The sequence below is a fragment of the Pelmatolapia mariae genome, linkage group LG8, assembly GCF_036321145.2.
Source record: "Pelmatolapia mariae isolate MD_Pm_ZW linkage group LG8, Pm_UMD_F_2, whole genome shotgun sequence".
In the NCBI taxonomy this organism is placed as follows: domain Eukaryota; kingdom Metazoa; phylum Chordata; class Actinopteri; order Cichliformes; family Cichlidae; genus Pelmatolapia; species Pelmatolapia mariae.
The window spans coordinates 29452853-29476788 of record NC_086234.1 but is presented as its reverse complement, the minus strand read 5'-3'; the positions used below and the strand labels follow the sequence as shown (position 1 = coordinate 29476788).

Here is a 23936-nt window from a genome sequence, read left to right as displayed (position 1 = left end):
CTTAAAAGTCTCGCCAGTCCCCTAGGGACACTTGTTGGTGGTATTTATTTGTTCATGTTACAGGCCTTGCTGTAGTGGGCGTGACCACAGATGACAATCCTGTAAAACAGGAGAGATAATAAACAGAGGAAATTTGTTCTTGTTCAGTTTCCCTTTCAGGTGAGGTGACTCTGACATATAATATGTGTATTTGTTTTCTGGGCTCTCTCTGGATTCCTCTGCGGCTGATACGTTGGTCTCAGATTCACTGTTTGATGCTGAGCTTGTGGTGATACTCTAAGCCAGTAATGTACTCTGGCTGTTTCAGAGTTTTCACAGTCACTGCTTTCAGGTGTCTCCATCCAGTCACATCTCCCAACACGATGACTTTTCTTTTGGTTCCCTCTACGTGGAAGTGGTCCCCCAGTGGTCAACAGGTAGGTCTTTCACGAGGTGTAGGAGATTTCTATGAAGAAAACACATTACATCTCTGAACACATTTTGTAAATGGGACTGTCACTCACTTGTTGTTTGACCACATACACAGTTTGCTCCTAGTAAGGTCTCAGTTTTCCAGGTCCCCCCCTCTCACTCATGTTACAGACTAGGACGCTGTCTCACCAGGTTGGAGAGTGACTGTGTTCTGTGTGTGATGATCATAGTTCTTCTTACCCCTTGCACTACAGTGCTGGCTGTTCTCAGCTGCAATACGGTGAGCCTCTTCCATCCACAAAGCCCACTTTTTAGCATTGCTCTGAGGTGTTTCAGTCCCATCTCTGGCTAACAGGCCAAAAATTAAGTCTACTAGGAGATGGGGGTGTCGACCAAACATGAGGTAGTGTGGTGAAAAGCCTGTTTCCTCATGCCTGGTGCAGTTGTATGCATGTACTATCTGAGGCAGATGCTCTTTCCAGCTGCTCTTTGCCTGCAGATGCTCTTAAGGGTGGCTTCTCCTCAAGCACTAGGAAACGATATTGTGCTGGCAGCACAAGCTGCCTTCGCTGAGCCGCTGTACGATGTTGCAGCTGATTTTCCATATGAAGCTTTCCCCACTCGTGCATAAGCTTTCTCACAGGGCCACTGGCTCTCCTTCTGCCATCATTAGTTATTACTGATTTTGTTTCTTTCAGTTTGATAAGTTAACTGATAGAGGGATCCTTCCTTTGGGTTTTTACCAGGTCACTGTGACAGGCTGCAATGGTGACATGTTCACAGGTGTCTCTGGCTGGGCATGTTAGGCACAGGGCAGCGACATATGCAGCATCTTGTCTCTTTGCAGACTCTCAACCCTCCCATGTAGCCTGAATGGCCTCTCTCGTCAGCTCTTCAGTACACTTTGTGAGGTAGGTGTCAATGTCAAGCGGAAACCGAGAGAATGAGTCTCGGTTCACCTTCCCCTGCCTGTATTTGACATCAAACCTGAAATCTGCCAGCTCACCTACCCAGCGGTGGCCTACTGCATTCGCCTTTGCAGTACTCATCACATATGTGAGGGTATTATTGTCTGTATAGACCAGGGGTCGCATGTGGCTCTTTCATCCTTATACTGCGGCTCCGCGTAGCTTGGGACAATAAATGATAAGTATTTAATTGAAGTGTATTTTATTTGCGGTAGTTCTTTTTTAAATTGTAGTTCTAAACTGGAAGATTATTGTGATCTTGAAATATTAAAATAAAGTTATATTTTCTTATTTTCGTTGCTCAAAATAAGCGTCACATAACGTGGAAGCCGGTGTACCCGCCAAAGCACCGTGCATTTATCGAGACTTTCAACCCCGGGTAGGCCAAGTATGGAGAAATGCAAGAAAAGAAAAATATATGAAGAAAATAGAACATTTAATGATGCCTGGGCAGATTCATTTGCATTTACTTCTGACAAGAGTGGCCTACCAGTATGCCTAATTTGTGGAGAGAGACTGGCTAACAATAAAAGGTCAAATGTCGAAATTCAATTCAATTCAATTTTATTTATATAGCACCAAATCACAACAAAAGTCGCCTCAAGGCGCTTTATATTGTACAGTAGATACAGAGAAAAACCCAACAATCATATGACCTCCTATGAGCAAGCACTTTGGCGACAGTGGGAAGGAAAAACTCCCTTTTAACAGGAAGAAACCTCCGGCAGAACCAGGCTCAGGGAGGGGCGGGGCCATCTGCTGCGACCGGTTGGGGTGAGAGAAGGAAGACAGGATAAAGACATGCTGTGGACGACAGACAGATTAATAACAGATATGATTCAATGCAGAGAGGTCTATTAACACATAGTGAGTGAGAAAGGTGACTGGAAAGGAAAAACTCAATGCATCATGGGAATCCCCGGCAGCCTACGTCTATTGCAGCATAACTAAGGGAGGATTCAGGGTCACCTGGTCCAGCCCTAACTATATGCTTTAGCAAAAAGGAAAGTTTGAAGCCTAATCTTGAAAGTAGAGATAGTGTCTGTCTCCCGAATCCAAACTGGAAGCTGGTTCCACAGAAGAGGGGCCTGAAAACTGAAGGCTCTGCCTCCCATTCTACTTTTAAATACTCTAGGAACAACAAGTAAGCCTGCAGTGTGAGAGCGAAGTGCTCTAATAGGGTGATATGGTACTACAAGGTCATTAAGATAAGATGGGGCCTGATTATTTAAGACCTTGTATGTGAGGAGCAGGATTTTGAATTCAATTCTGGATTTAACAGGAAGCCAATGAAGGGAAGCCAAAACAGGAGAAATCTGCTCTCTCTTTCTAGTCCCTGTCAGGACTCTTTTGGATTAACTGAAGGCTTTTCAGCGAGTGTTTTGGACATCCTGATAATAATGAATTGCAGTAGTCCAGCCTGGAAGTAATAAATGCATGAACTAGAAATAAACACATAGCCTTTGCTGAAAAATATCCAGAGGGAGAAGAGAGAAAAAAGTCATTTTGGTACTGATGTGGAAGGCTGATCTGTGGAAAAATCAATTCAAGAAGTGGATGAAGTCTGCAAATTCAACTACATATGCAAGTTTTGTGGCCGCTCAGGAAATAGTCAGGCGTGGGAAGCCGTTCATGGACAGAGAATATATGAAGGAATCATTCATTAAGATTTCAGAACATCTATTCGCTGACTTTAAAAACCAGAGTGCACAATCTCTGTGCAGAAAATCAGCGCGATGCCTCTTTCTGCGAAGACTATCAAAGACAGAACCATCAAAATGGCAGAAAATATCATAAGACAGCAAATTAAAGACATCAGTTCAGATGCAGCGTACTCAATCGCCTGTGATGAGTCCAAAGACAAAAGTGACAGTGAACAAATAGCGCTGTTTTAGCGATACGTGAACTCTGCTGACCACAGCAAGAAATGAATGAGCTGATAGCACTAAAATGCCAGACATGGGGGGAGGACATCTGTGAGGCTGTGATGATTGTTTAAGAGTCAAAGAAATAAAAACAAGCCACCTAATGTCAGTGGCTACTGATGGGGCACCAAGTATGACTGGAGGGCACAGGGGCTTTGTGGCCTGGCTGCAGAAGTCACTGGATAGAAAGCTGCTGACGTTTCACTGCATCCTGCACCAAGAGGCATTGTGTGTGCAAACCTTTCCTCCAGAATGCACAGAGGTCATAAATGTTGTCATTTAGATCATCAGTAAAATAATGGCAAAAGGTTTAAATCCCAGTCAGTTCTGTTCATTACTGGATGAGGTGGAGAGCATTTACCCTGATCTCCTGCTGTATAACAGAGTCCTGCTGTCCAGAGGAGAGGTGCTGAAACGCTTTGCTGCACGTCTGGGAGAGGTGAAAACTTTCATGACTTTCATCGATCCTCCCTGTTAAATGTGACTGGATTTTCAGGTGTGAGTCAACCTGATCTGGAGCTGGCTGACATAGCTGATAAAGATATGAGGGTGTCCAAATTCAAACGCTTGACAGAGGATCTTGAAGATGTTGCCCATCAGAAGGCCACTCTTGTTCAGAATCACAAATGGAGTGATACTGAGAAGCTTCCAAGACCAGACAAACTCGTGATGGAAAACATGAAGAAATATGCATTCGGAGTCCTGTCGATCTTCAAATCCACACACGTATGTGTCAATGGAAAATTGTACTGGTAGTCAGTATAAGCTTTTAATGATATAAGTCTACATATGATAGAATACTGCATGATGACCTTTTGATGACTTAGACCAGGGGTGCCCAATCCCAGTCCTCGAGAGCTACCGTCCTGCAGCTTTTAGATGGATCCTTGTTCCGACACACCTGAATCAAATGAATGGCTTGTTATCAGGCATTTGCCAAACTTGATGGCATGCTGAAGAGGCAATCAAACCATTTGATTCAGCTGTGTTGGAGTAGGGATGCATCTAAAAGCTGCAGGACAGTAGCTCTCGAGGACTGGGATTGGGCACCCCTGACTTAGACTGTTGTCCACTACAAGACTGTTTTATAAATTCTTTCTCACAGCGATAATAGCTGAGCAAGCAGGAAGAGGAGAGCTGGACACTCTTATCTGCGCTCCCTAACAAGAAGAGGGGCCGCGTCCTTCTGAATCTCACAACACACACACATACACCTGAACCACTCTTATCTTCACTCCCTACGCACTAACATTCCTCTGCCTATGAACAGACGTATTCACTGTTGTATTGCTTTGTATATAAATAAAGACCAGAGCAGCAACAGAGCGCACATCACAGGGCCCCCACTCTGGTGTGAGCGTTCTGTGATCGCCCTTGCAAGTAAAAACTGCAGCGTCTGTGTGTTTCTTCAGCTAAGAGTCTAAGGGTAGAAGTGTCTTTAGAATAAATCTCTTGACATTTATTTTGGTCCTTCGAGAGCCGGATCAGAAACATCAGAACTGTTATCTGTGACTCTGTTCCAGTGATCTGGCGGACTGATTTCTGACGCCGTGGGGAGCCAGCACCGAAGTCTGTGCACAGCCCTCTTAGACGAGGAGGAAAGACCCGGGACGTTCGAGTCCGGGCCGGTCTGGTCCACGGCGGTGGGATTCAGTCTGACGATCCGAACCACCAGTGAGACGTCTGAGGGTGAGAAACACTATTTTGATATGTAAGATGGCCGCAAAGGTTTAAAGAAACGTGATAAAACAGGTTTAAGTTCACCAAAAAGAACTAAGTTTAGACTGGTTTTAGAGGTAACCAAAATTACTTCGTGGCAAATTAAAACACGTTGAGACAAAGAAATTAAAATAGGTTCAGGTTCGCCAAAAAGAACTATGTTTAGACTGGTTTTAGAGGTAGCCGTTAAATACTTCGTGACAAATTAGCGCGCAAATGTCTATATGTGTATGTGTCTGGAAGTAAGTTGATTTTACAGCACAATACGCTGCTGAACTACTTCCGTTTTTGTTTTCTTTGCTGAGGCTCACGTACTGGTGACAAAGGAGAACGGTTGAGTTTCATCTCATAAAACTGATACCGCTTCACTGTTAGAAGTGAAGTCGAAGGGCGTATCAGTAAACCACTCTGAAGTCAAGCGTGCCAGTGACGGCCCAGCAAAATCTTTGACAATGGAGAATAAACAAGCAAAATTAACACCTGATGAGAAATGTTTAGACAAACAACAAGCCGGAGCAGGAATAATCCAAAAGAAAGGGAGAGGAATGCATAGTGAAAGAGCAAGAGGTAGAGGCAGGCCTAGACACACACCAAGCAGTGGTTTTAGTACTACATGTTGCAAGTGTGGAAAAGAGGGACACTTTGCACGTGACTGTAAGACACAGAGAACACCCGACACAGACTGATTAGCTACAACCACTGTGGCTGCCAGCACCCAGACAGATGAAAACTGCTAAGCTGATGAGCAGGTTACACATTTTTTACAGCAGGAGCTACATAAGAACACATCAGAGGGAGGGAAACAGCTATTAAAGCTCAAACATGCAGCTGTCTGTGGGCTCAGTTTTTTCCCCTCACACTTCTGATTTGTCTTTGGCAGCAGCCTTTTTGCATCCTGATTTATGTGTGTAAAGCGTTCAAGCCATCAGTAACTTTTTTTTTGTTTTGTTTTTGTTTTGTTGTTTTGAAAAATGAATAAATCTGTGATCATACTTGTGGATCACAGTGACATAATGATTAGGCATATGATTTACTAATGCAGATGTAATAAGTTTATTCTAAAATTCAAGGAGAACAACATCTTCACTTGTGTCTTGTTGTTGTTCTCTGTGAAGTGTGCTGAGTTTTGTTTTTTGTTTCTTTTGTTTTTTGAAATGTTGCTTGAGTGAGGAGTACTGTGACTTCTTTAGCAGCTCTCACCATGCGACCTTGATGATGATAAGTTCAGAGCCAGCTGAGAGCTGGTTTGTCTGTTTTGGCAGAAAAAATTAAAACTTAGTTTCTTGTTTTGAAAAAAGAAAAAAGAGGTTTTGTGTTTCTCAGCCAAGAACAACTACAATTTCATTTTCTGTTTTTGAGAAAGAATAATAATAATAATGATAATAATAATAAAACAAAGAGTGATGTTTTGTTTAAGTGGTGAAGCAGGCTAATACTGCAACATACCGTTTAGTGCATGATCCGTGAGCAATATATGAAATCATCTTATTTATCTTTAAATAAACACCAATTATGGAGACCTGAAGTCACATGCTTAGGGCACATCCTCAGGTGAAGGCAGAAAGCTACTAAACAAAGAAAAGAAGCCATACAAAATGCGCCACGGCCACAAACTAAGCATTCACATTCTTTCTGACTCTTAGTGAGCCTGAGTTATGACCTTGGCTCCCTGTTTTTCTGCTTCTCCACCAAAGGTGGGGGTGACGCTCCCGTGGCATGTGCTCTGTTCTCCTTACTATCACAAAGAAAAAAAAGGCCCTGACTCTCTGAACATAATATTCTCTTCATAACTCAGCAGTATGAAATGTCATGAAACAGTGTAACTCACTCACAGTAAATCAGCAGTATAGGATAATACAAACCTATCTAATGAATCTAATGATTCTCACATTCTTTTAACTCAGAAGTATGCCTTTCTTAACACACGTGAGAGAAAGGCAACTGTTAAGAAAATGCTCTTTTGGGTGAGACAGGCCCAGAGGCCCTGCATGCAAGCGTACTAACACACATACATGCAATAAAGAACAGCTTACACTATAGCACACACTATACATGCGCCTATATCTCTCATTGGTGTTAAAACAGGGAAAACTTAATAGTTTTGTTATCAAATGCTGAATTTATCCACTGCTGACATTTAACTCTCCAGCTTGCAGAACAATAGGTGAAACGTTTGTGAAAACAGAAAAGAAAAAATAAAGAGAGAGAGTCTGGTATGACCAAGCAATAATCAGACAATAAATTTAGTTGGTAATACAATAAATTGTGAGATGCTTTCTGTTTGATTGACACAACACAAGTAATTTACTGTATGGAGGAAATTCTCTTTTGTGATAATATTTTGAACGTGCATTTCTGTTGACCTGTCAACTTAGCGCATTATAAGCTGATATGCAAATTAGTTGATTGATATTAGATTTGAAAAAATAACTGTATTATAAAATAAGTGAATAAGATATAACAACGGTTGAAATTAGTTTCTTATTTCTAGTGTGTGGAGAAGGTTTTATCATGGCACACATCTGTTTACATGGGAGGAAACTCCTCATGTGATACGACATTTAGCAATTTGCAGATGTTCAGCACATCAGAAGAATGACTCTGAAATTACAAAGGGAAACAATTTTGCTGACAAAGCTGCAAAAACAGCAGCCATAGCAACCATAGTCTTACTAACACCTCATGAAATTCACACTATTCCACTATCTTAGTGATGACAACAACATTATCATCCTTCCGGCAGACAAGGGTAGGTGCACAGTATTGCTAAACCAGAAAGACTATCATGAGAAGATTTTGTCACTACTCAGTGATGAAAATACTTATGAGCCCCTGAAACGAGACCCAGGAAGTGGCTACAGGAAGAGGGTGATAGACTTGTCTGAAGCAGTTAGAACAAGACAAGGCTATTGACTGGACCTCATACCACAGGCTGTACCCAGGGGAGTCTACACCAAGTCTGTATGGTTTACCGAAGATACATAAACAGGGTGCACCCTTACGACCGATTGTCTGCATGATCAACTCTGTCACCTATAACATCTCCAAGTTTCTGGCTTCGATCCTCAACCCGCTGGTGGGCAGCTCTGAACACCACATCCAGAACACCCTGGATTTTGTTGAGAAGGTGAGAGATGTCATTATGGAGGCAGATGAAACCATGGTCTCGTACGTCTCTCTTCACTTGCATCCCAGTCACGGAAGCGTTGGAGGTAGTCCGTAAGAGATTACAGGATGACACCAACCTCAGCAACAGGACCACTCTCAGCATCCACCAAGTGTGTTTGAACTGTGTCTTCATTCCACCTACTTCACATACAAGGGTCAGTTCTACAGGCAGAAACATGTGTGTACCATGGGCTCCCCAGTTTGCTTAGTCTGTGTTTGGAAGTTTTGTACTTGGGTCAAATCAGCTTTTGTCTGTGTGTGGCTGGGTCTGAAGTAAAGTGGGATGTCACTTTTGGAGAAAATTCTCCTGTTTTTCTTACAAACCTGCTAAATAAGGGGTGCAAAGTTGTTCTGTTTGTCTTTCTGATCCTCCCTATCTGGTGTCTGACCTTCTTTCTGTGCATCTTTGCTGATTTGATGAAAGCCCAATTAGGATAACCACATGTTTTAAGAGCTTCCTTTACATGTGTGTGTTCCTTCTTTTTCCCTTCAGGCTTAGAGGGAACATGTTCTGCCCGGTGGTGTAGGGTCCTGATTACTTCAAGTTTGTGTTCCAGAGGGTCATGGAAGTCAAAGAGGAGGTACTGGTCTGTGTGGGGGGGCTTCCGGTAAACTTCAATGTTGAGGTTTCCATTCTCCTTAATGCGCATGGCACAGTCCAGGAATGGCAAACAGTTATCCTTTGTGTCTTCCGTGGTGAACTTTATGTTTTTAACCACTGAGTTGATGTGAGCAATGAAGGATTCTACTTCTTGGATTTTGATTTTGACCCAGGTGTCATCAACATATCCGTACCAGTAGCTAATACTATCCCTTTAAAAGAGCCAAGACTATACTTCAGACCCAGCCACACACTCAGATACAAACTGGTTCATCCCAAAGACAAAACTAAACACAAACTTAATAATGTGGCGTATGCTGTACAGTGCAGCGAGGAATGCCCAGACCTTTACATTGGAGAGACCAAACAGCCACTTCAATAAACACATGGCACAACATAGAAGAGCCACCTCCACGGGTCAAGACTTGGCTGTTCATCTGCATCTAAAGGTCAAAGGTCACTCTTTTGAGGATGCCAATGTTCACATGCTGGACAGAGAAGACAGATGGTTTTAAAGAGGACTGAAAGAAGCATCTACGGCCACTGTGAACGGCCACCTTTGAACAGAGGCGGGGCTTACGACACCAGCTGTCCGCCATCAATAATTCTGTGTTGAGATCCCTTCGCAGACGCCTTAACACCCACTCACTGCCTTCTGCCCTTAGTAAATCACATGATAGGGTGGGGCTAGGTTTCACTATGGGTTCACCCTCAACCTTGGCTGATTGGCTGATAGTTTGCAAAAACTGTGTTTCTATACAAAGCCAAATTAAAATAAAATGTGTATGTAAGTCACCCACTTAGCATTATTTACTGCTCTTCACTGAGCAAGTGTCCTCTGCTAGGCAACCATTTGAATTACAGAAAATGTCTGTGCAATGAGATTAATAGCAAGCTGAAGTGCTCCTCTAGATCTGGTTACAGTTATATTTATGCTCTATGTTGTTCTGTGGTGTTCCCACCTGTTCCTGTGGGGGAGATCTGAACTCTTTGGTCTTCTTGGCAGTAAGGGCTGCAGACATGTTGAGTGCCAGCATCACCTCATTGTAACGAAATCGTTGGTTTTCTTGGAGACAAGCCACAAAGTCATCAGAGAAGGCCACCACTGCCTCAATACGATGGCGCACCTGACAGTCACACAGGTACTGCAGCACATGACACATCTACACACACACACACACGCACACACACACACACACACACACACACACACACACAAACAAAATTAAATGGTTTAAAGAAGAAATTTTAAAAAACTGCACGTAGTGGCCATTAGGAAATCTCTTTCTAAAGCGATTTCGATATTAGGGGAAAGTTCTCATTCTGTGAAAAATGCCAAATTATACTGTTCCCTATCTATAATTGTAGGATTTCAACCCTCAACCTAAGTCAAGACCATGCATGACCCTACAAAACTGACAGATGACGCCAATGCAGAAATCCTGCACAAATGAATTGGTGTCATTACATCAGTAAAAAGCTTGTTTAAATCTCGGTACAAGAATGTCTCGTTTCTGTTTTTTATGGTAAGTATGATAGGAATTTTACCAGAAATACCAGGTCTTCCTCGGACTCGAGATTTCTTTGCATGCACATGGAGGGTCCTAGTTACTAGTTGGAAAAACTATAATAATCCCAACTGAAATATAAACAGAATATGACCTTTACCTTAGCAAACAAAAATGGTAAACAACAGTGAAATTCTATATAAGAAATGCATTTCCAAACTGGGAGCTTCTACTGAGTGTCACCTGGAGTTTTACAGGCTCTGGCAGCTTCATCTCTAACAGTCCTTCTTTGGGGACATTCAGCACTCCCTCCTTTCCTCCTCCTTCGGCTTCACCCTTCTTTAGCACCTCCAACTCCATGCAAAGTGCATCCTGCTCATTGCGTCGTTCACAGAACACAGAAGGTTCAATCAGTCGGAGGATATTCTTCAGATCTCCGTTTTGGAAAACGCCCATGATGAGCATAGTATATAACAGCTTGATGAGTGGAACAAATAGAAACTCGGTGCTTCCTCCTACTGGGTCCCGTACGTGCATGCTTCCCTCCCGTACTGCCTCTGTCAACATCTCAATGGTTTTAACTTTCAGTATACCTAAGGGGAATTCAGGGCTGTACTGGAAACAATCTCCTGATCCACTGTTGCCTTTGTTAAAGCACGATGGTCCGGGCCTGGAAACAAAATTTGGGGATGTGAAGTGCATTCTGGGTCTCAAAGAGGTGCTGAGTCCAATGCCTGGCAGGCCATGTTTCTTCTTTTCATTTGGAAACAGAGTGATGCTCTTTGTGTCATTCGTCATGGGAACAATGTACTCGTTGTTCATCATGAGGCGAGCTGTAGCATAGCTGCTCAGGTGGATGTCGATGAGGAGGTCATAGTAGCCAGCACGAAGAAGACCTGTGAGTTTAGGACAGACGGAACAAGTTTGATGTCTATCCTGTAACATTTATATGCTTCTTTATCATGTTCAGTTCTATTGCACATATTAATTCTTCTTATGTTTATTGTTTTATGGACTATCTAAGGTGCCAAGGTCAAAAAATTAAATGAAATGAAAAAAAACTACATTATTCATATTCTTAACCAGCTGTCCGATTAAGGGTTGTGGTTTTACTCAGACAGTTGGAACAGTATTTTATAAGGCTAACGCTGAGAAACAGACATAGATTAAAAAAAAAACATACAAGACTTTCTATAAAGTAGGTTTACTATATAGAAAATTGAGAATGAGAATATGCTTTATATGCTGTGTGTCTATTACCTGGCATATATTTATTCTCTATAGCGTAAAGGAGCTGTGCCTCATCCACGTGGGAGCAGAGGGCATGAGCTACTCGGTTGTTTCCCAGAGCACAGACTCTGACAGCACTGACTGATAAAGATCTCGCTTCCTGAGGTCTGAGTCCAGCTTTGCAGCTCCAGCCAGGTCACATGACACAGGGGTGCGCTCTGATGTGAACATGGCCTTACCACTACATCAGGTGAGTTTTTCACTGTGCAGTGACACAAAACTCATTTAACAACACAAACTATTTAAAAAATGCTTTTTAAAATGATGTAGGCCGATCAAGGCAATGTTACAGATTCAGTAAGAACGGAAGTTTATCGTAATCCTTCAAATATGCAGGGCGTCACACTAACACAGCTGCTTATGTCCAGCATAGTTCTGTTATTATCAATTGGATTCAAAACGCGACCAGTTTAATGTCTTAAACTAAACTGGCATTAAAGTTTCAATGAACTAAAGTGGTTCCCCTGAGTCAGCACCCAGTGTCTTTGAAAAATGTGGCCATAAATACGAGTGTTGCTAGGATCTTAAAACACTGGGGCTAAATCCAGACCTGAAATCTTTGGAAGTTTCACTCAGTAACAGCACCTTTTTAATATTATTGGCTATATTTTATAGACACATTTATATGAAATGTCAAACAATCACAGAGTGATACTGAACTAAACAATCAATGCAATTTGAGTTGTTCTTGTTTGTTCTTTATATTGGATTTATCGTAAGCAGCGGGAGTAAAAGCTAAAGCCAAAATAGTAAAAATATGAATGAATCTCTGCTCTTACAGCTTTTATTGTGCCATAATGTCTCCTTTGAAACTGTCCTCTTGCTCGTCTATTGGATGCTCACCTCTTCTTCACCTTTCCTCTTCCTTTCACCAAACTGCTGCACTCTTGTTCTCTGCTCTCGCCTCCTGTTCTGGTTATAATTAGAATGCAGTCAGCATGTGCCAAACAAACTCCCCCCAAATCTATCCTGTTTGATATGATGATGAGGTTTTTGACATCTTATTTATGCACTTATTTAATACACTGTATCGATCAATTAGTAAACAAATATCAGACTGTAGAAAAGCAAATAATAATGCACTGAGCAAGTTCATGCCATAAGAGCTAAATGGCCATCAAAGAAAATCCTGAATGCCTAATACAGGACAGGCCAACATTTAATGCAGCCACAGATCGACATCAGTCAGCTTTCTGCACTTTCCACCTGATCACATCTGTCTTCAAAGTCATGTCACTTCCTCTTTGGGTCATTTATGTTTACTTTTACATTTGCAGTGACAATAACTTTAGTGACATAGTGCACACATTATTTCCTATGGACTGCTGGGTTATCTTGGTTTATTTAAGTTAGTATTTTTAAAGGTGCAGTCAGTCATTTTTTAGGTTACTTGATAGAAAAAAGGATCTTGTACTCAAAAACATCCATAGAATAGTGGATAACAATGACACATTGTTAAACGTGTCATTGGTCACTGCTTAATTCCTCATTCTTTAAGCATTACTCATCCTTAGTATGTCATTTATAAATACAGATATACATTCTTAGTAAAAAAAAAAACCCCACTTCTGAGCCTGATCTCCTTACTCCAAGGAGCTTTTCTGTTAATTGATTTTGTAACACCAAGACTTTAATATTTGAGACTGCTGTTAAGCAGGTCAAAAATGAAGTTTCATGCTCATCTGAGGCTACATATATACAAAACCCGATTTACTTCACGCCAGATCATTTCTCATATGTAGGAAAAGGTAAGTTCATTAGATGAAACTTAAAGGATCTTTGGCTCACGTCTTCATCTGGATGGTACAGCATAACCAGGTTAAGACATCTCTAAAAAATACATTTCTGAGTGTTTTTCAGTGTTTTTAATTTTTTAAATTCTATTTTCCATTGTTCACTGTGGCCTGGTAAGCATTTTATTAATATATATTTCGTTAAATATTTACAAGAAATCAGGCATTATACAGTGTGTAAACTTCAGTCCAGTGTGATTTGGATGCTCACCAGAAAATGTAGTGTAACACTGATGAAGCGCTAATGAATTAATACAGTCTAGGTGTTGAGTGAAATATTAGGTTATTATTAATCAGAAGATTTAGGAATGCTACTGGAGCTGATGGGCAGTAATTAATAAATACACACAACACAAAATGCTTTTGCAGGTACCATGTATTTAACCGAAACCAAAGAAAAATAACAAGAAAAGAAAAGGAAAACTTAAATAATCACTCTTGCTGCAGCTATTCAATTAATTGAAAAACCAAGTGGGGGTGCACAAAGACAACTAAGCAAATTCTTCTGGCTTATACCAAGCAATATAGATTCTCAAAAAAAGTTCCCCATAAATAACACATGTTAACATCAAAAACACTGATCCATACTGAAGTCCATGAGTTTTATCTGAATGTCCATGAGAGATGTCCAAACGCTATTGTCCACAAACGGGGGGAATGGTGTGTATGATTGTGGAAATTAGTGTATTCGGAAAATGGGGTACAGAGCGTCGTCTTTGATAGCTTCCTACCCGACCAGTGGAAGCTTCAATGCAGAATGATTCCTGCTCCTAGCCGTTCATTGGCTCGCCATCCTTTTCCATACCCAAAAAGGTTCACCTGGCCTGCATTAAATAAACAAGGCCAATAAGAAATCACAAGAATACAAAAATATCAGCCAGTTAAGCTAAATACATTAAGTTATTCTTGTTCCTGTGTACACAATTTATAAATAAATAAACAAACAGTATATTTAACCAAAAAGGATTTAACTAAAACATTTCAACTGCTATATACATACTATATAGCTTCACAACATTTTTTATTCAACAAATATCGGTCAAATCAAAATCAAATTGTTTGGACCGGCAGCAGCCAATTAGCGTCAGCTGGTAACAATACAAACAGTCAATTAAAAGTTCAAACTCACCAATTCCGTTCTGTTCAGTGCACGACAACACTATGGCTCTGGCTCACAGTAATCAGCGTCTAAGTCGCATAAGTTAATTGGTGTTAAAAAATGCATTAAAACGGGAAAAGCAAGTGTTTGCCAATACAAACCTGCAACAGCTCTGTCACCTGGCTTGCCTCCACGCATCTGACGGGAGGAAGCCGGTGTTGTGCCAAAAAGTGATTGTCTGCCAAAAACTGACTGCTTGTATTTAAACTGCTATAAATAACTTGTTGGTGTATAATATGTGAAACATATGTCAAATGTATCCCTCATTAATGATATCACGTCATCTTGAGCAACAAACAACATTTCTGTAACAAGGTAGAAGCCACAATCAGTTTTTGGCAGTGAGTTTTATGTATCCTTTATTTATGCAGTTAAAAAAATACTGTTGACTTTTAAAATGTCTCTTTTAAGAGTTATCTTGCCAAGAGGACAGCTGAAATTGCAACAAATGCAAAAATAGTTCTGTAAATATATTTTAAGTGGACAAAAGGGAGATGATTGCTTATAATGTAAGTACAATAACACAGTCACAAAGATACTTGAGAAACAGGTAATTTTAAAATTTTATATATAACCCCTTTGTAATACATGTTCACCAAAGTCTATGTAGCAACATATGTAACGATATTACACATAAAAAACACACGGAAACATTGGAAATCAGTTTTTGGCAGGCAATCACTTTTTGGCACAACACCGGGACAGGCTTACTATGACCTACATGCCATCCCAATGGCTGAGCAAAGTCATGTGGTTGGAGTCATGTATTTGTGATGTGTTCAATGGCAGGAAATAAGTGCAGGAAATTACTAAAATCTAGTAAAACAGATTTTACTCTGGGTTACACCAGACAGATATCAGCTGGGTTTAGATACAGTTCAGATAAGTTGGGAAATTCAAATTGTTATTGCAGCAGAGTACACAAGGCAGGAACAAATGAACACGTGCAGCATACCTAACAGCAATAATGCTATGCAAAAATAGAAGAAATATAGACTATGCAGGTACAATAAATACATATGTACTTATATATGTAAATCACTCTACATACACACACACACACACACACACACACACACACAAATACACACACATACATATAGAGACATACATATATGATGCAATTATACAGATTACTAGTAGGAGAAGAATGAAACATAGTGCAGTGTTTGGGTGTTAATGGTTGTGTGTATTTCCTTTGGGTTACTCCATCCGTAACTAACAAACAGCAAAAGAGCATTCCACTTCTGACCTGAGTGTGGATAAGGAGAGGTGGTGGCGGTGTGTCTGATCTCGAATCGTCATCATCTGTAACGGTGGGACTGTGTGACCGGTTGACTTCTTTTTTCCCCCCAATCTGGCCAATCCTGGTATGTGAGTCATTTTGACCTGGTGAGGCTTCCCCAAGCTGTTCTTTCTCTGAGAGAGACCTCTACTGGACAGGGAGGAAACTGCAGATCCTGAAAGAAAAAGGGCACAACAAGCTAGAAAAGTGGGAAAAGCAAGAAAAAGAAAAACCAAACAAACCCAGACTAATTACCTCTGCAGGCTGTGTACGAGTTCAAATGCTTGTTTTGAATTCCAGCTGCAGAAGATACAGCAGTTTCCTCTACTTTTGGCCCAGATGAGTGTGGTAAAAAGCAAACTTAGAAATCAGATGTCCTTGAAGAGCCTTAACTCCATCCTGTACATCTGATATGGACTGAAGCTGTCTGGTGAGGCTTGCTATGATCACCAGCTGCCTGATAATGTTGATGACCCACTCTTTCTGTGAGCCAGCACAGCCTGTGTGTGTGGAGGGATGTCTGAAAGAAACAAAACAAAATTAAAAAAAACAAAAAAACAATTAGCCTGAATTAGGACCAGTTGTCATCATTTTTTCACATAGCCACGTTTTTTTCTATGGTCTGTTTTTGGGCCATTGATGTAGTTTGGTAACAACATTATGCTTAAAAATGTTCATCTTTTACTGTTACCTTTTGTGGATCACAAAGTTTGAAACTACTTAAAAACACACACAAACACAACAAAGTAACTCCACCCTGTGTGTATCCGGCCTTTAAGTTTGTCCCTAACCATCGGGAACCCTTATGTTAGCTCTTATCCAGTGGAAAAACGTTCCTGTTCATCACTGTGTTATTGTTATGCTAACATAGCTGTTTCGCTAGCGATCACATAGCACATCACTATATACCAGCTAGCCAAACTTCAGTAACCCTACAAACATCACTGCTGCTTACTTTCCTGTCTTCATGTATGTCGGAAGTGACAGCAGAGCTGTGCCTTTTAATTTGTTTCAGAAATCCCTCAGTCAGAACCTGGTATATTATATTTAGATGGAAACTAGCGAGCTAACTCTCTGCTAACTTCTAACTCCTTTACATTTCAGAAATTCTTTTTTCATGGATGCCTGGATGTTAAACTTCATTTTTACACCTGCTAGAGCAGCCACACTGATCATTTTATTACAGATGAAAGAATTTAGACAGTTTTTCAACTCTCAGTGAGCCTGCAGAGATCGTTTGACTTTGGGGACCTGCTGTAGTTTGGGTCCAGTGGAAAAAGCCAGGACTACAGTGATACTGGGAATTCCACAGTGTTCACTGTCTTCAGCAACCTTACAAGGGCCGGTTGAACGGCTAGGGTCTTATGATACATGTGCAGTGTTCCTACAAGCCATAAGGTTACCTTGAGTGAGGAAGATGATGATTGAAAGTCCGTCTGAGTCCATAGGTTGAGGTGCAAGCACGTTTCTCCCGTTCCCCACAGAGGGCAGTGGCGCATAGGTGTGACGTCACTAAGACTACAGCGACAGCACAAGATTGTGAGCGTTACACCATGTATGCCGCTTGAAGTAGGCACACATTGCTAGGGATGTGGTTGGAAGGGCTGACTAGATAAGGCCTGGTGTCCAGCTAATGAAAAAAGGCGAAATTGGGGGTGCGGCTGTGCGCAGGTGTGCACTTTAAATATAGCACTTTTGCCCCCCAAAAAATAGAAGATAAATATATCAGAATTGCTGCCATTCGATTGGCCGCCCAAGTGGCTCGTGGGAAAGTGACAGGCCCTATGGCAGAGATCGAGGACAGAGGGCAGTGGTTCGAATCCCACGCGAACCACATGTTGGGGATCAGGCAAATTGGAGAAACAACAAAAAAAAAAAAAAAAAAAAAAAAAAAAAAGATATCCCTGGCTCTGAAATTCACCTGCTACGCTTGCTTAGAAGCCTACAGGCGAGCCTATAGACGGGCTCTCTCTGCCTTTTTACCAACGTCTCAAAATACCTCAATATTGCTTCTTAGCGTTGCTACCGACCGCCAAACGCGCCAGGCATTGTCCCTTTCTCAATCTCTTCTTCACGTCTCAACAAACGCTCAATTTTGCCGTAATTAACACAAATTATACATCAAAACCTACGTATTTTTCTTGCCTTTCACAAAATGCCACCGTCATTATCGCAGGAGTTGCCGTTTTCTCGCAAATGGCAAATGGGGGTAGCAGTGAACTGTTGTTTTCTGTACAATAATTACACTGAAATAAAAACACAATATAATGTAAACCTGTTGTCAAAATACATTTTTGAATGAGCTTGATTACAGTCTCCTATTGAAAAAGCACAGAAGAGCTGTATAATACAATACATGTTTTTTTAAATTCAAAAGTTCATATTTACATTCAATTACTGGCAGCTTTTGTAGCCAGAATGTCCCGGAAAAAATGACGGTCCAACAAATGAGGTAATAATCAGAATAGGGCTGATTGGCATAACATTTACATTCCTTGACTTTTGCTAGAAACATTAATAAAACCCAATAGAAACAAAGATTAAATGAAACAGTTAATATTAAATAATCAAATGAATGAGTAAAAAGCCACTAACATAATTAATATTAACCTTAACACAACCAAAACCAAAAAGGCACATAATAAACAGTGAAATCAAATTGAAAACACTTGATACTTGCAGTGGTTGACAAAGTTTCTTATTAAGCAGACTTGATAGCTGAGAACTTTGAAGATGGAAAACAGTCTGTGATAGTGTCGGAGGAAGTGTAAGAGGTTTCAAACATTGTATGAAGCAAATATCCAGTGAAACAAAAAGTAAACACACAAAAAAAAAAATAGAAGATAAATATATCAGAATTGCTGCCATTTGATTGGCCGCCCAAGTGGCTCGTGGGAAAGTGACAGGCCCTATGGCAGAGATTGAGGACAGGGGGCAGTGGTTCGAATCCCACGCGAACCACATGTTGGGGATCAGGCAAATTGGAGAAACAACAACAAAAAAAAAAAAAAAAAAAAAAAAAAGATATCCCTGGCTCTGAAATTCACCTGCTACGCTTGCTTAGAAGCCTACAGGCGAGCCTATAGACGGGCTCTCTCTGCCTTTTTACCAACGTCTCAAAATACCTCAATATTGCTTCTTAGCGTTGCTACCGACCGCCAAGCAAGCCAGGCATTGTCGCTTTCTCAATCTCTTCTTCACGTCTCAACAAACGCTCAATTTTGCCGTAATTAACACAAATTATACATCAAAACCTACGTATTTTTCTTGCCTTTTCTGCTAGCATGCTACACACCTGTTACTCTAATACTCTGTATTTTTTGAATAATTCAGCGCTTCTTTGCTTTTGTTCTCAATTTTTAGACAGTAATGAGATCAGCTGCACACTCCACAGAAGTCCAGAGTTTCTTTTAATATCAAAAATATAATGTTGTCCTTTGGGTTTTTAACAGAGATCTTCACCACCAGCTCCCTCACAAGGAAATCTTCTGAACTCCACTGTAGGCATGGCCCAGAAGATGGATAAACCCAGCATTTCATGAACACACTGGAACCAATCTATCTTCATAACAGTGAGTTTTATCAACAGATCATATGCTCTTGTTACATAGTCTCATGATAACGATTATACCCAAATCAGTGGTGTAATATAACTGTAGCAGCTATGTGCTGTAGCCTATACCAACATGTACTGTGTGCTCTGGACTTTGTAGGTAGGTGAAGGCAGCATAGGTCACTACAAAAAGCTTTCATGGTCAACATTTGTGCGACTATAAAGCAAAAAAGTTTTTAAGGAATTCGTAGATAAAACTTTATGCATCTCTCGGGTGGGTTCAACCTAGCATGCATATTAATCTGCCTTACAATAAACACACTGACATTATTTGGAACTTGAATTGAATGGATTAAGCCTAGTGCTAGGCTTAAAGTTGTTTAAATGGAGGTCTTCACTGAATTATTCTTTTAATCTGGGACCAGAAATAATCCATATCTGGGAAACCCTTTGAGAACATCTTTGGTAAACATTATAAAAAACTTGCTGAACTGCATTTTCAGAATAATTTGAAACATGAATTGTTTATGTCCATGGTTACTTGCTAAATGCAAGGATGATAGTTGCCTCGGTCTCTCATAGTGTTCGATGTCTGTACTTTAACCCAGACAGATCTGTGTTAAACCACTGTGAGATATTGGTCATCTGTGTGCTTGTGCAAGTGTGTCTCAAACTGGGGAACCTGATCATAAATGCAAAAATGTTTCTCCATTGAGCTACAAGTGATCAAAGAAAACATGATCTGAGTGCTTCAAAGTGTTGCTTCTTGGATATAAATGAGACAGACGCCAGTCATTTGGAAATTTTGCAGTTAGGCGGAGTCTTTTAATTGCTGTGGGCAAATAATAAGCCAAGGGGCAAATAATATACGAAGAGAGGGGAAAGATTTTTTTTATTTCATGACTCTTTGGCATTATGAGGAAACAGTAGCAGTGGCTGACATAAGTCTGTGACGCTGACATATCGCTGTAATTTCCGCAGCCCCTTGTGTCATGGCTGTAGCCAGCAGTGTAATGCAGATGCACACGATTCAACAGCAACAAGTGTAGTAAGCTGTGTGTGTTTTCTAAAGCTGCTTTGTTCTCCACCTGGTGAACCTCACATTTCCACTCTTTAGAAGTTTTTAGCAGTTCTGAGTCAAACAAACAAAAATAGTTGGGGTTTTTTTTTTACTGCAGTTTTTATTTTCTCTGACACATTCAGAAGCTCCAGGAAATTAGGATTTACTCAAATTGAACACATATGGATGAGAGTGCTGCTTTGTAATTGCACCGAGGAAATCCATGAGCTGTCAGATACTGTAGTTCTTAGGATTTATCTTTTAAAGGTTTTTATTCATTATCAGGAAAAGAATAAAACATAACAAAGCAGACAAACAAGAGAAAACCCCCAGAGGAAATCACCTAAGTAATTAAATTATATACCTGTGCAAATACACATATGGGGGGAAAGGAAAAAAAACCCAAAAGAATACAGAAGGAAACAAACAAACAATAAAGAAACAAAAAAAGAAGGAAAAAAAGAAAATAAATATCTTTTCATTCATTTACCCACAGATTTAGAAAAAAAAGAAACTACAAGAGTGAACTGTTTTCCTTTATGCTCACTTCCTATTTACCTGAGGACATCTTAAAAGCACCCCCCCCCCCCCCCCCCCCCCAACAGTTGGGACAGATCATTTGGCAAATAAAAAAGCAAAAGGGACCAAACATTGAGAGACAGATCCTCATTTCCTCCTAAAACAGCAGCAGTTCTTTCATGAGGAATAACTTTAAATAATTCCCTGTACCACAAAGTCACAGAGGGAGGTTTATCCTTAACCCAGTTAATGAGAATACATTTCCTAGCTAACAGCAATAGTTTATCACATAGTTTGCGCTGGGAGTAATTTAATGTTAATTCTTTTGAGGGTAGGTCGAGAAGAAAATATCCGGGGTCCCTTTGGAGCCGATGGAGCCGATTCTTAAAAATATTACTTAGTTCTTGAGATATGGAACTCCAAAATCTTTTGATTAATTTGCATTCCCAAAAGTAATGAAAAAAAGTGCCAGTTTCTTTTTGACATTTACTACACAAGGGGGAAATATGAGGTGTGATCTTATGCAAAACATTAGGAGCTATGTATGGGCGGTGTAGGATTTTGTATTGGGTTTCTCGCAAGCGGTTGCAAGTAAAAGTGGATCTACCTGTGTTAATGGCTCCTTTCCACTCCTCCTAGGTATATTGAATATTAAGATCTCTCTCCCATTTATGAATAGCGCTCAGTGTGTTGCTATGGAGAGTATATAGAAGAGAATAAAAGGCAGAAATAAAATGAGTTCTGTCTTTTCGCTTAATAAGAAATGTCTCCATATCATCATACAAAACTATTTCTGAAGACTGTGGAATTTTGGAATGAACAAAATGACGAACCTGGAGAAAGCCAAAAAACTGGTCTCTAGGAATATTAAAATTTGACTGCAATTGCTCAAAGTTCATCAGTGTGTTGGTTTGAAACAAGTCGCCAATTACCCTTAATCCATTTTTGTGCCACTTATCGAACATACTACGAGAGATTCCTGGAACAGATTCTTTGTTTCTCAGTTTGTAATTTTATTTTTTTTTCACAGACAACTAAGCTCCAAAGGGAAGAAAGTAAATGGTAAATGGACTGATTCTTATATAGCGCTTTTCTACTCTCCCGGAGTACTCAAAGCGCTGCATACAACATGCCTCATTCACCCATTCACACCCACTCAAACAAGCACTTCTAAACGCAAGTGCAAACTATAACTACATTCACACACATTCATACTCCGATGAATGCATCGGAGGGCAATTTGGGGTTAGTATCTTGCCCAAGGACACTTGACATGCAGACTGGGGAAGCCTAGGATCGAACCACCAACCTTCCGATCAGTAGCTGATCTGCTCTACCACCTGAGCCACAGCCACCCCAAAGTGAAATAGACCAAGAGTCTAGGTGAGAGTGAGAATTTAGATAAGCATGTCGCCACTCCCATAGAAAACAGCTATGACATGCCCAATTATAAAAAATTAAATTAGGTAACCCTAAGCCTCCCCAATCTGTAGGCGGTTGTAAAATTCTAATCCCTAATCTAGGTTTCTTGCCACGCCAGATAAATTTTGAAAAGACTTTTTCTATATCACAAGAAACTTTCTGGGTTATCCATAGAGCTACCTCTATGATTGCAAATAAATCAGGAAAGGACTTCAAACTTACTGAGACTAAGGCCTCTGTTACAAATCTGTCTCATACAAAAACATGTTGTACAGGTAGAGTACGGTAAGAGTTCATAGTAATTCATAAGCCGGCTCTACCTGAACCCCTTCAATATTTAAAAGTTTGTGTTTTTTAAATTGCAGTCAGAGTGTGGCTGCTAAAGATGAAAACACATACAGAATGTAAACTGAGCTTGGAGACCTTTGTTAGTAACAAATGAGGCCAAAAAAAGAAAACCCAAAACACACAAACACGATATTCATTAATAATTAGAAAGCATCTAAACATTCTGGTGGTGGATTTTTACAGTCTTCCGCTCGCTGTCATCTTCATAATCACCGTGATCGATACGTGGCTCGGCGAGGTCCTGAGGTAGGCGGGCTGTCTCGGGTGATGTTACCTTCACAGGCAGGAACAGCGTCTGGCACGAATTGGGGAAACATCCCAGTGCACTGGTGTAGTTTCCTTTCCAGCTGTTTGACATTTGACACTTCAACATTAAAGGGAACAAGAAGAAGCAGAGTTAGGTCAGGTGACCACATGGACTGCGTTATAGTTCGTGTAGTTAGGTAACTATACTTACCAAACGCAGAAGCACACAGACGAACAAGGATCAGATGCTGAATGTTGCAGTTGCTCATGTGTGGTGGTCCCTGGATGCTGCTCTGTTCTTGTCTCTGTCCTTTCTTGAAGTTGGCAGGTTGGACAGTCCAGTAGTGATATCCTGCCCATCTGAGGAACAGTTTGAAAACACACATGCAATGCTTTGTTTGTCTTACAGTCAAAGTTGGATGTTGATTTTTGTCCTTTAAAAATGTTCCTGTATTTAAAAGTACTCTAATGGCTCTCTCTAAGAGTGTCTCCTTTGAAAGCAGAGACGAGTTTATCCTCTGATCCACATCACTTTACCCGGATGTTTTCTTTCAAGCTGGATGATGACTCCTCTCTCCCTCACTCCAGTTCCAGCTTCGCAGACCAGTTGCCCTCTGAGGTCACAGTGATCATCGGAGACAGGAGACGGGAAATTCAGATCGGTTTCTTCCATCTTTTTTCTCCATGTTTTAAAAAAACACTCCTAAAATACCCAAGCAAATAAATATTATTAAAGATTTACACACTTTCTGTGGGTAGGATTTCATTTTTCAACACTTTGAAGCACTCAGATCATGTTTTCTTTGATCACTTGTAGCTCAATGGAGAAACATTTTTGCATTTATGATCAGGTTCCCCAGTTTGAGACACACTTGCACAAGCACACAGATGACCAATATCTCACAGTGGTTTAACACAGATCTGTCTGGGTTAAAGTACAGACATCGAACACTATGAGAGA

General features: G+C 40.6%; 1 protein-coding gene across 1 annotated transcript; it reads right to left on the bottom strand.

Annotated features, from left to right (window-relative positions):
• Window positions 1–9700: 9700 nt before the first annotated feature.
• Window positions 9701–23608, bottom strand: LOC134633015 (ryanodine receptor 2-like). The gene is made up of 6 exons (XM_063481879.1): window positions 23559–23608; window positions 23187–23335; window positions 22943–23093; window positions 11561–11715; window positions 10544–11196; window positions 9701–9955 (listed from the first exon to the last, which is right to left on the bottom strand). The coding sequence occupies exons 1-6, from the start codon at window positions 23606–23608 to the stop codon at window positions 9701–9703; spliced, it is 1413 nt and encodes a 470-aa protein (XP_063337949.1).
• Between the last annotated feature and the right edge of the window lie 328 nt (window positions 23609–23936).